The sequence below is a fragment of the Cricetulus griseus genome, chromosome 2, assembly GCF_003668045.3.
Source record: "Cricetulus griseus strain 17A/GY chromosome 2, alternate assembly CriGri-PICRH-1.0, whole genome shotgun sequence".
In the NCBI taxonomy this organism is placed as follows: domain Eukaryota; kingdom Metazoa; phylum Chordata; class Mammalia; order Rodentia; family Cricetidae; genus Cricetulus; species Cricetulus griseus.
Genome location: NC_048595.1, coordinates 32,835,959 through 32,848,575, shown reverse-complemented (window position 1 = coordinate 32,848,575; position 12,617 = coordinate 32,835,959). Strand labels below are relative to the sequence as shown.

General features: G+C 42.6%; 1 protein-coding gene and 1 long non-coding RNA gene across 3 annotated transcripts in view; one reads left to right on the top strand and one right to left on the bottom strand.

Moving 5' to 3' along the window:
* LOC103160683 overlaps positions 1 to 12,617 on the top strand; it is a 28,903-nt gene that overhangs the window by 1,144 nt on the left and 15,142 nt on the right. The window contains exon 2 of the long non-coding RNA XR_004768172.1: positions 3,418 to 3,558. This is a non-coding gene — a long non-coding RNA (uncharacterized LOC103160683). The remainder of the gene's footprint in view (positions 1 to 3,417; positions 3,559 to 12,617) is intronic.
* The window catches only part of Ccdc30 (coiled-coil domain containing 30), a 77,947-nt gene continuing 66,776 nt past the window's right edge, over positions 1,447 to 12,617 (bottom strand). For both annotated transcript variants that reach the window (XM_035439661.1, XM_035439662.1), the window contains exons 10-14: positions 11,308 to 11,449; positions 8,729 to 8,865; positions 8,340 to 8,454; positions 2,097 to 2,164; positions 1,447 to 1,744 (exon numbers count right to left, since the gene is read on the bottom strand). In XM_035439661.1, coding sequence (XP_035295552.1) covers positions 1,552 to 1,744; positions 2,097 to 2,164; positions 8,340 to 8,454; positions 8,729 to 8,865; positions 11,308 to 11,449 — 655 coding nt within the window. In that variant the 3' untranslated portion in view covers positions 1,447 to 1,551. The remainder of the gene's footprint in view (positions 1,745 to 2,096; positions 2,165 to 8,339; positions 8,455 to 8,728; positions 8,866 to 11,307; positions 11,450 to 12,617) is intronic.

The following is a 12,617-nucleotide window of genomic DNA, read 5'->3' as shown; positions in this document are numbered from 1 at the left end:
TGCGTGCAGACTTCTTTCCCATGGAACCTTGGGCTGACCAGGGTATTGCCTGAGTGGATTCCACCAGGTAATGGGCAGGCCAGCATAATGCCTGACCCTTTCATTCCCACCTCTACTTATTATTAAAAAAGCTGTAATCTCAGCTTCAAGGAGGGTGGAGACAGGATGTTCACGGGCTAGCTGAGAAAATGTGAACCCCCAGGTTCAGGGGAGAGCCTCTGCCTCAAAGTAATAGATGGTAAATGATAGAGGAAGATACTTGATGTCCTCTTCTGGCATCAGCGCTTGCACACACACACACACACACACACACACACACACACACACACACACCTCACAAATATTAATCCTAAAAACTACAGAGATTGAGGAAGGTTTTCAGTATGGAGTCCTCACAGGAAACTATTACAGTGAATGTATATGAATGTATAATATAATTGCTAATTAAAAAATACTTATTTCAAGGAGCTATTGGCAATTGATAGCTGCTGGGAGACAGGGAATTAGCTCTCTTTAATAGTGTAGCAATGGCTAAGTTGTCCATGCTTCACTGGAAGGCCACACAGCCAAGAACATATGAGCAGCACAGATTGGCCTCGGTGAGCTTTAAAAAGACAAACCCCAAGTTGGGTACGTAAGGTATGGGGGTGGCTCTAGGGGGAGTTGGGGAAGGGGATGATTATACTCAAAACACACTGAAGTTCTCAAAGGTTTAATAAAATTTTAAAATAAAAATACATGCATTAGCAGGGTGTGGTGGAGCAAGCTTTGGGGGAAGATAGGAAAATCAGGAGTTCAGGGTCGTCTTCTGGCCCATCAAATTTGAGGCTTGGCTGGGACGAATGAGATGTTGTCTCAGAAGTCCCAAACAAAAACATATTTGCATAAGGACAATAAGAGATTAACTCCAAAATGAAATGTGTTTGGATAAGAATGGTTAAGTTACAAACTCCTCTTACTGTTCACTCCACCACACCTTACCAAGTAGTAATTAACTTCACTTTTGCATGGTCTAAACAGTGAATTTATTCACTATCTGCTAATCCCTTCCCCACCATGACCAATGCAGAGAACATTCTTTTGTGCTTACTAGACATTAACCTTGTCTGGTGTGGTATAATTAAAGTTATTTTTTTTTTTAAAAAATTGTCTTCTTAGGGTTGGAGAGATGTTACAGTGCTTAGGAACACTTGTTCTTGCAGAGGACTGGGGTCCAATTCCCAGCACTCACACAACAGCTCACAGCGGTATGCAACTCCAGTCTCAGGGGAACCAACACCTTCTTCTGGCTCTCCATGCAGAGTATATAGACACATGCAGACAAAACATCCATACACGCAAAATAAAAAGAAAACAGTGGTTACTAATGGGTATATCAAACAAACAATAACTCCATTTTTAGAAGTTTTTTAATGACTGTTTAATCAGCAGTTTTGAAGTCTCCTTGTTGTTTGTCCAGGGTGTTGTGAGAGACTTCTCCAGGTCAGTGTGCACCTTTACATCCACCCTCTGAGTTAGGTTCAATTAGTATTGTTTTAGACACCAGTGACGTCATAGTCCTGGCTTTTGGTCCCCCTGTGTGTTGTATGTGTCTAGAGAAGTCACGTTTATATATCCACTTTCTGAATTCTGTGAACATGAAAAACGTTCAGGGGACTTGGGGATTGCTGTTGTTCCTTCTGGCTTATATAGCTCCATCTCCTGGAGATTTTCAATTGGCAATACCAAACCTGTTCCTGAGAAACTGAGAAAGGCCACAAGTGAAGACATAAACATACATAGAACTTCCTGGCAGAAATTTAGGGCTACTGGATATGGCATTGATAGGATGTCAGCACTTTACAGCTGTCAGTATAAAAGAAAACAAGAAAATAAAGGCTACCAGAAGTCCATGCTCGTGGATTATCCCCTGCTGAAATTTTCACTCTGTAGGACTGAAAGGAGGTGTGAGAACAGACTGGGGCAGATTTAAAAACTAAATGCAGGAAAGGGAAAAAACAAAACCCAAAGCTATGTTTTCTCAAGCCAGCCACTCAGAACCAGAAGGAGCCATCGTAGGTGTGCAGATAATGATGGTCTTGATGTAAATGACTCACCTGGAACTCTGTAAAGGTAGTATCTTTCTGAGTATTTCAAAGGTAGCATTGTCACTGATTACTGTTTCCTAAAAGAAAAAATATTATAGCTTTAAAAAATTTATTTATTTATTTAATTTTATTTTTGGTTTTTCGAGACAGGGTTTCTCTGTGTAGCTTTGGAGCCTATCCTGGCACTCGCTCTGGAGACCAGGCTGGCCTCGAACTCACAGAGATCTGCCTGCCTCTGCCTCCCGAGTACTGGGATTAAAGGTGTATGCCACCAATGCCTAGCTATTATTTTGTTGTATGTATGTATGTGTGTATATGTGTTAGATTCCCCGGAGCTGGGGTTACAGGTGGCTGTGAGCCACCTGATGTGGCTGCTGCGAAGTAAACTCAGGTATTTTGCAAGAACAACAATTACTCATAACCACTAAACAATTGCTCCAGCCCTATTCAATCTTTATAATGATAAACCACTGGCAATATGATCCTAGAACTTATGGTGTATAGACAATGATTCATAAAACTGATTTACTGCCAGGAAACAACACCTCATAGTACAAACAATATAAGTATAAATAGGTATAGAATGAAAGGTTGCTTGCCCTCCCCCTACCAATGCCTTCTCACAACCCCCCTCTTCTTTCTCCTCTCCCTGCTCCCCCATCTTGTCTCTCTCAACCTCTATCTATCTATCTATCTATCTATCTATCTATCTATCTATCTATCTATCTAGAACAACTGAGGCAGTGGTAGAGATTGAACTCGGGCCCTGAGTACTCAGACAAACATTCTACCACTAATCTCCTGATTTCTTTCTTTTCCCATTACATTTATTTGTTTGTCTCTGTGTGTAGAGGTCACAAAGCATCTTGTGGGAGCTGGATCTCTCCCTCCACCATGTGCATTCTAGGGATGGAAACTCAGTTGTCACACTTGGCAGCAAACCTCTTTACCTGCTGAGCCATCTTGCTGGCTTCTTCCTTCCTTCCTTCCTTTTTTCCTTCCTTCCTTATTTCTTTTTTTCTTTCTTTCTTTCTTTCTTTCTTTCTTTCTTTCTTTCTTTCTTTCGTTCTTTCTGTTTTTAGAGACAGGGTTTCTCTGTGTAGCCTTGGCTGTCCTGGAACTCACTCTATAGACTAGGCTGGCCTTGAACTCACAGAGTTCCGCTTGCCTCTGCCACCCAAGTGCTGGGATTAAAGACATGTGCCACCACCACCTGGCTCTGGCTTGTTTCTTGATTTCTTTTTCATATAAGTCATCATTAGTGTACTGAAATACTTGATTTTTATATGATCCTGCAACTTGACTGTATTCTTTTCTTGTTCTAATACAGAGGGAGTATGGAGCAGTTATGATTTTCTGTATGTGAGATCATATCACCAGCCAACAGGGACACTTTCACTTCTTCCTTTCCTGTTTGGAAGCATCTTTGCCAAGTTGCCCCATCAAGGACTTCCAGCACTGAACAGACGAGGTTAGAACGGAAATGTCTCATCTTGTTCTTGATCTTAGGAAAGCTTTCAGCCTTCACCTGAGTCCCATGTTAGTTGTGTCAGTCGGACATGGACTTTATTATCTTCTTGTGAGCTTTATGACTTTACAAATAAAATGTTCCTTCCCAGAAAAAAGATAAAAGCTGGCCATGGTGGCTCGTGTCTGTAATCTCAGCATCCAAGAGACTGAGGCAGGAGGATCAATGTGAGTTTGAGGTTAACCTGGGCTATAGAGTGTGTTCCAGTCCACCAGGGCTATGGAGTAGGGGACTCTGTCTCAGCTCTCCTGCAAACCAACAGGGCCAATAATGACAATAATAATGATGACAAAACCAGAGATGAACACAGATCAGATTTTACAGGGGTTTACTAGTTTCCCTGAACTAGATAACAGTTTAATTTTTGATACAGACCAAGTAATTCATACAAGAAATTCCCAGTAACCCTGAGGGGAATGATAAGCTTATATATTGTTTTTTTTTTTCAGCAAGAATTAAAACATTACACCTCCGAAGGATGGTTCTTAAGATTCAGAATGTTCTAAAGGGAGGAGAAATGTGCCATCCCATAGGCAGATGCTTTAAATTTAGGACTTAAACAACTCAAAAGCTTCAGGAAATCCCTGAAATGGGCCAGATTCACTAAGCTCCTTAATCTCTAAGCTGATACACTATAAGAACTGCTAAAAGACACAATCAGACCAGCTGAGCTGCCTGGAAGGGACTTTCCAACCTGTTAAGCTGCCTGCAGGTTGTGCAGTGTGCTCTAGGTTTCCAGCTTGCATGAGCTGTCACCCATGCTGGGGTGGGCTTTGATGATGCAGCTGTCTTTTGGTCATTTCTGCTCCTGTAAGAGACCCCTCACTCATACACTCCTGTAAGTGACCCTAACAAACTCATTGGTTCACCAAGACAGACTTTGGTGATATTCATACTTTGGTCTGTTGTTTATTCCCTGAGGGGTTATGGCAGAGCACCAGACCTTAGCACAACTGACTCCATGATTTTCCATTCAGATCATAAAACTCAGTACATAGACAGCACCACCTGCCAAAACAAAAACAAAGACCTAATCCATCAAACTCCATAATTCTAGGAAAGTCTCTAACTAAATATACTAACCTTGCCTTTTAACTTCTGTAGTTTCACTTCTGGCTAAGTGTTCTTGTTAACGGAAGTATGTCAACCAGTACATATTTTTTTGTGCTTAAACACTGACCTGAGAAAGGCTCAGTGCTACAGTGGGATCCTGAACACTCAGTGTATCACTGGCTGGCCAATAATTTTGTTTGTTTGCTTTAGTTTTCTTTTCTATTTTTTTCTTTTTGTTTTTTGTTTTCAAGATAGGGTTTCTCTTTATTACTTTGGAGCCTGCCCTGGAATTCGCTCTGTAGACCAGACTGGCCTCAAACTCACAGAGATCCACCTGCCTCTGCCTCCCGAGTGCTGGGATTAAAGGTGTACGCCACTAACGCCTGGCTTGCTTTGGTTTTCAAGACAGTGTTTCTCTGTGTAGCCATGGTGGTCCTGGAACTCATTCTGTAGACTAGGCTGGTCGCAAACTCGGAGATTCACTAGCCACTGCCTCCCAAGTCCTGGGATTAATGATGTGCACCACTAATTCCTGGTTAATAAAGGCTTTCTATTGGCTTAAAACCCATTCCGAGTAGTCTTCTCTGGTGAATACTCACAATAGGGTGAGCAGACATTTGTATATTTCTCCCCAGGAATAGTGTCTCACAACTTTATATGTGAAAGAAAAAAAAAACATTTTGAGAAAGTGCTAATCAAATAGAAATTTTGTTGAGTTGAGGAGATCTAGGCTTGATCCTATTTCTGAGTTACACTGGGACAGGCCCCTTTACCTGAATTTGGGTTCCCATATCTCTAATTTTAAGATAGTTAATGTCTAATTTTTCAGTGTTGATGTGAAATTAAATAATATAAACACGCTTCGCATACACCCAGCACACCTCGCTTGGCAACAGGCACATGGCACTTAACACATGTTGGGCTCTCGTCCTCTTAGCCCCTGAGGCATTGAATATAAGGGAGGGGTATCAGTGATATGTCTGATTTCCAAGCCCTACACTTGGACTGTTGGCAGTGTGTGAGAGCCGTCACAGAGCATCAGGTTGGAAGATGTGAGCATAGCTGCAAGGGAGGCCTCTCGGAGTTTTATTTCTCTTCTGGATAAAATACCGGAATTGAATTGGTGTTTCTTCCATTCTTTCTTTCTTTTTTATTCAAGACAGGGTTTCTCTGTGGCTTTGGAGGCTGTCCTGGAACTAGTTCTTGTAGATCAGGCTGGTCTTGAACTCACAGAGATCTGCCTGCCTCTGCTTCCCGAGTGCTGGGACTAAAGGCGTTTGCCACCACTACCTGGTGAATTGGGGTTTTCTTAGGTTCATATGTTTAAGAGCAACTTTGGAGTTGTTTGCTTCAGTAATATCAAGATGTTCAAGTGGGTGCTTCTCTTACATTCAGGCTATTGAGCATGGTGTAACACAGTTCTGACCATATGACATTTATTATCTGTTTTTGAAGATAAGATTGTGGATCTCAAAGGTGTGAGTTTCTGCATAATCTCCAGTAAGTATATATATTTTTTGTAGTAAGTATATTTTTATTTAGTTATTTTGAAACAGGGTATCACTATGTAGCCCTGGCCAGCAAGCCCTGGGGAGCTTCATATCTCTGCTTCCCAGCTTGAGGATCACAGGCACAGTGTAGGAATGATGCCACATCTAGCTTTTACATGCCAAGGTGCTTGGGATCCAACTTAGGTCCCCATATTCACACAGCAAACACTTTATCAACTGAGCTAGCACCCAGCCCTAGTGTTTTTTTTTATTGTTTTTTTGCTTTGTTTTGTTTTGATAGGGTTTCACTGTGTAGACCTTGCTGCCCTAGAATTTCCCAGGCTGTGTAGACTAGGCCAGCTTCAAGCTTACACAGATCAGCCTGCCTCTGCCTCCAGAGTTCTGGGATTAAAGACATGTGTCACCATGTCTGGCTTCTTGTTTGTTTTGTTTTAAGACAGGGCTTTGTGCATGCTAGGCAGTCACTCTACCAACTGAGCTGCATACTCAGCCCAGCCCTGTTTTTACATTATTTATTTATTTATCTATTTATTTATTGTGTGTGTGTGTGTGTGTGTGTGTGTGTGTGTGTGTGTGTGTACATCCACACATTGTCAGCCCAGCTTGTTTTTTTTTTTTTTTTCAAGACAGGGTTTCTCTGTGTAGCTTTGGAGCCTATCCTGGCACTTGCTCTGGAGACCAAGACCAGGCTGGCCTCGAACTCACAGAGATCCACCTACCTCTGCCTCCCGAGTGCTGGGATTAAAGGCGTGCACTACCAACATCCGACTAAGCCCAGCTTGTTTTTTTAAATTATATTAATTAATTAATTTGTGTGTATATGGGGGCCAGAGGACTTGGTTCTCTTCTCTGACATGTGAGTACCAGGGAATGCTCAGGTCTTCAGACTAAGGCCACCCTACCAGTCCAGCCCTGTTGGTTTTTGTTGTTGAATGTATGTATGTATTTATGTTGTTGTTGTTTTGTTTGTTTTTGTCATTGTTGTTGAGACAGAGTCTTATGTATTCCAGGCCAGCCTTGAAATCTTTAAGTAGTAGAAGCTAGTTTTGAACTCCTAACCCTCCTGATTCAGAAGGAGAAGAACCTTCCAAAGGGAAGCCTTACAGGTGATGTACACCAGGGAAGGTTGGAATCAGCCTGTACCCTGGATCCAGCATCTCAGTTTTCACTGGCCTGACTCTGGACCTCGACTGAGCCTATATTACTCTCCACAATTCTCTTTAGTTATTTGTCTGTTTGAATTTGGACATATTTTCCTTTGACTCAGTTGTTCTCCTTAGTCTTGACTCGTTAACAGACTAAACTAGCTTCACTTGACCTTTCCATGCCTAAGATTTGTTATTCTTTCTTTCCAAGCAGGGCTAGAATAGTACACTGCAAACAGGGAATGTTCAGAAGGAGGCATATCTAGGACAAAATTTAGCATTCATTCCTTGTCAAAGGATTCCAGAGCATCTGTCTGCAGATATGGTCAAGTATGTGCTCTATCTGTCCACAGATACAGTCATGTATGAGGTATGCCTGTCCTCAGGTATGGTCATGTATGAGCTATGCCTGTCCCTAGATATGGCCATGTATGAGCTATGCCTATCCTCAGATATTGTCATGTATGAGCTATGCCTGTCATCAGATATGGTTCTTGCTCTCTAGGACCTTGCTTCTGAGTTATTGATCTAGAGAAGAAAAAAAGTAATGACAATGTATGTTAAGAAAGACGCTGAGAGCCAGGCATTGGTGCCACATGCCTTTAATCCCAGCACTCAAGAGGCAGAGGTAGGCAGATCTCTGTGAGTTTGAGACCAGTTTGGTCTACAAGAGCTAGTTCCAGGACAGCCTCCAAAGCCACAGAGAAACCCTGTCTCGAAACCATCCCCCCCCCCAAAAAAAAAAGAAAAGAAAAGAAAGGAAAGATGCTGAGAGGCATACACAGATGGTTTTGGGATCACACAATATAAAAGTGTTATCAAAGTTGACCCAATGATGAGCAGGGTTCACCAAGAACAGTCACAGGTTTGCTGCCCCATGTGCCCCAGAGAAGCCTCTCTGCCACAGCTCACTGTGCAGCCAGGAGCAGGCTGTGGTTCTAAGATCATGAACCAAGAGAGGGCAGGGTGAACCAGTGAGCCAAACCTTAGAGTTAGGACCCAGTACAAATCTTACTTCCACTCTGTGAATCTGGATGCTCCTCACAACACGTTCTAAGAGACTGATATGCTGCTTGAGCCGGAGGCAATTTTCCTGCAACTGCTGGTTTTCTTTATCCAGTAAAAACGCCCTAAACATGGCATAAATCAGAGGCATAGCTAGAAATTGTCTGTGCAGGGATCAAACACAGGGCCTCATGCGTGCTAAGCATATGCTTTATCACTCCTATGCAACCCCTCCCCCCATGTCACCCTCTTTAATGCCACAGTGGCTGCCACTTGCATCAACTATTGGAAGCAGAGGACAGCAGAACAGACTCACAGGACTGGCCAGGACCTCACCCCCTCTCCACCCCCCCACCCCTACCCCAGTCTCCAGAATCACTTGTGTGCCACTGCACCTACTTGCTCTGGATCGAAGAGATTGTGGACTTATTCCTGCAGATCAGTTCTTCTTGATTTGTGACTTGTTCTAGAAGCTTCCTCTTTTCCAGGAGGAGGATGTCATTTTGGGTCATGATCTGGCCCTGGAACGCCTTCTCCTAGGAGAGGGAGAACAACATATACACGAATGAGCTTCAGTCTGTTCCCAGGTCTGCACAGGAACTCTGGCTTTCTCTCTTTCTCATCCCCAATTCTGCTGGCGCCTGTTTGCTGGCATCATCCTTAGTTACACCAGATGCTCTCCTGTTGGTGTATTTACTTAGGGAATGCATGAATTCACAATCAGGAATACCAAGGCAGGCTGGACAGTGGTGGTGCATACCTTTAATCCCAGTATTTGGGAGGCAGAGACGGCAGAATTCTGTGAGTTTGAGGTCAGCCTGGTGACAGAGTGAGTTCCAGGATAGCTAAGGCTACACAGAGAAACCCTGTCTTGAAAAACAAAACAAACAAATTAAAAAAAAAAGGAAAAGAAACACCGTGACACTCAATTTCTGGGAAGAAACAATGTCTTCCCTGCATTTTAATTCCTACAGATATTAAACCATCAGCAAGTACAACTGACTCCTATGTTTTGATAAAATCTTGCCCCTGGATACATTTTCATCTGCTTTGTAGGTATTTTGTTGTTGTTGCTTTGAACAGAGAATTGTTATATATCCTAGGGTGATATTCCTCCTCAGCACTGAGCGTGCTGGGATTACAGACATGTGCCATCATGCTCGACTTGCTGTGTTCTCTTTTAATTTGTTGATTTATTTTAAACATTTATTTGTGTATGGGTGTGCAGCACTCCATGTATGTGGAGGTCTCAGTATAAGCAGCAGGAATCAGTTTTCTCCTTCCAACATGTGGGTCCTGGGGATTGAACTCAGGTTGTCAGGCTTGGCAGCAAGTGTCTTCACCCACTGAGACATCTGGCTGGCCCATAGCTATATTCATTTTTAGGCAGATGGAGAAAGATAAGAACTTAGCCTCCTCGCCATTCCTTAGATAAATCAAATTACCACACATCTAGTGGCTTTACACAACAGAAATTTATTTTATCACAGTTCTAGGGGGCTAGAAGTCTGGAATCAAGATGTTGCCAGGTTAGTTTTGGTGACCCAGAAGGTCTCCCTGTCAGTATTGGAGGTTGAACCCAGGCCCTTGTGTCCATTAGGGAAGTGCTCTATGCTGAGCTGCACCCCAAGCCCACACAGGAAGATTGTTCCAAGCCTCCTCCTGTTGCATGGTTGCTGGGCATCCTCCATGTTCTCTGGCTTTATAGACAGAGCCTTCTCTCTGCCTATGTGCTCCTGGGGTGCTCCTTCCCATGGGATGTGTCCTTGTCCCTGCTCTGCCACTCCTCTTACAAAGGCACAGGCACTTGCACTTTCAATTCACTCTCATCTAGGGTGAACTCATTTTAATTGATTATACCTGCAAAAGCAGGATTTCCAAATTGGTAGGTTGCATTTGGTACTCTATGAATTTGGGGGACACTGTCTAACCAAGTTCATGTACAAATATACACACACACACACACACACACACACACACGAAAGACTCTTTTAAAAAGATTTATTTTCATTTTATATATGTGTGTGCTTTGCCTGCATGTGTGTGAACCACATGCATGACTGGTGCCTGATGAAGTCAGGAGAGGGTGTCAGATCCCGAGAACTGGAGTTAAGGTTGGTTATGAGCCACCATGGGTGTTGTGGGAACCAAACCTGGGTCCTCTGTAAAAGCAGCAAATGCTCTTAACTCCTGAGCCATCAGTCTAGCCTTAAGACTGATCTTTCTGGGGGCTGGAGAGATGACTCACAGGTCAAGAGCACTGGACTGTTCTTCCAGAGGTCCTGAGTTCAATTCCCAGCAACCATATGGGGACTCACAACCATCTTTCATAACATCTGGTGCCCTCTTCTGGTGTGCAAGCAAATACGCAAACAGAACACTGTATATGTAATAAAAATAAGCAAATAAATTAAAAAAAGGTTTATCAGAAAAAAGACTGATCTTTCCATTTGAAGGTGAGGCAATTAATCACAAATCACTAGTGAGGAGGAATACCTTCAATATGCTATTTGAGTTAGCAACCCTCAAACTCTTGCAGGTCCTTGAGGGATTTCTCACATTCAGGCTGGTGAGGCTAGCTCAGTTGGCAATGTGCCCTGTAAGCATGAGGCCCTGAGTATGAGCCCCAGAGCCCACCTAGAAATACTGGGAATGGCTAAGGGTTTATAATCCCAGCACTGGGTGGTAAAGAGTTGGGGATGCCTGACATCTGAATGCATCTGCATACAAGCAAAGATGCATAGACAGACACACACTCACACACACACACACACACACACACACACACACACACACACACACACGCTCACGCACGTATTAAAAATAAAAAGGATTCCTCACACTGAAAGATGGAAGGTGGTAGCAAAAATGAAAGCTGGGGCTGTGGGTAATGAGAAGATAAGCAGGCATTCTTAAACCACTAACCGCCAGTGGGGTCACTGCACTCTGTGTTTTTTTTTTTTTTTTTTTTTTCTCACCATTTCAATTTTTTGTTCCAGTTTCTTGGTTTCATCTTCAAGTTCTTTAATCCTCTTATTTCGTACTTCTAACTCATGAGTCAGATGGTCCTTGACCTTTTGAAGCTTGACTTTGTGGCTGTGGTGTTTGTCTTTGTAGTTTCTATAAAAGCAAAAGTCAGGATAAGCATGCCAGAATACAAGTAGGACCTCCTTGGGATATGACCTATGGACCTTTAATGTGGATGCTTTCTTGTTTCACATCTTCACTCCATGTGGGGATGAAGCCAAAATAACCCCTCTTTTCAACCAGCCCTATGAACTCAAAAGCCTCTGGATCACCCTGGTTTGAGCTGATGACAGCTTTTGTGCACTAGTTTAACTCAGGAACCTCTTGGACTTTGGATCCCTGACATAGGAATTCTGAATCCTACTCCATTGATGAGAATTATTACTTACAGTTTTCTAGTTTCTGGCTATACTGTTTTATTTGTTTTGTTTTGAGATAGGGTGTCACTATATATCCCTGGCTGATCTGGAACTCTTGATATAAACCAGGCTGGCCTTGAACTCACAGAGATCCACCTGATTCTGCCTTCTTCTCACGTGCTGAACCTAAAGACATGAGCCACCACACTCAGATATATATATATATATATATGTATATGTATATGTATATGTATATGTATATATATACATACACACACACACACACACACACACACACACACACACATATATAATATATATATATATATATATATATATATATATATGTATTTGAGACAGGGTTTCTCTGTGGCTTTGGAGGCTGTCCTGGAACTTGTAGACCAGGATGGTCTCAAACTCACAGAGATCCACCTGCCTATGTTTCCTGAGTGCTGAGATTAAAGACATGTGTCACCACTGCCTGGCTACTCTTTACATTTTTAAAAACTATTTTTAGTATTACTTTTCTACAATGTGTATGTGGAAGTCAGAGGACAACTTGTAGGAGTTGGTTCTCTCCTTCTACCATGTGGGTTCTAGGGATTAAACTCAGGTCATGAGACTTCGTGGCAAGTGCCTTTACCAGCTGAGCCTTCTGGCTGGCCCCTAGTTTGTTTTCTTCCTTCTTCCTTCCTTCCTTCCTTCCTTCCTTCCTTCCTTCCTTCCTTCCTCCCTCCCTCCCTCTCTCTTTTTCTTTCTTTTCTTTTTTTTTTTTTTCAGAGACAGGGTTTCTCTGTGTAGCTTTGGAGTCTTTTGTAAGATTTATTTACTTATTATGTATACAGTGTTCTGCCTGCATGTATGCCTGATGCCAGAAGAGGGCACCAGATCTCATTACAGAT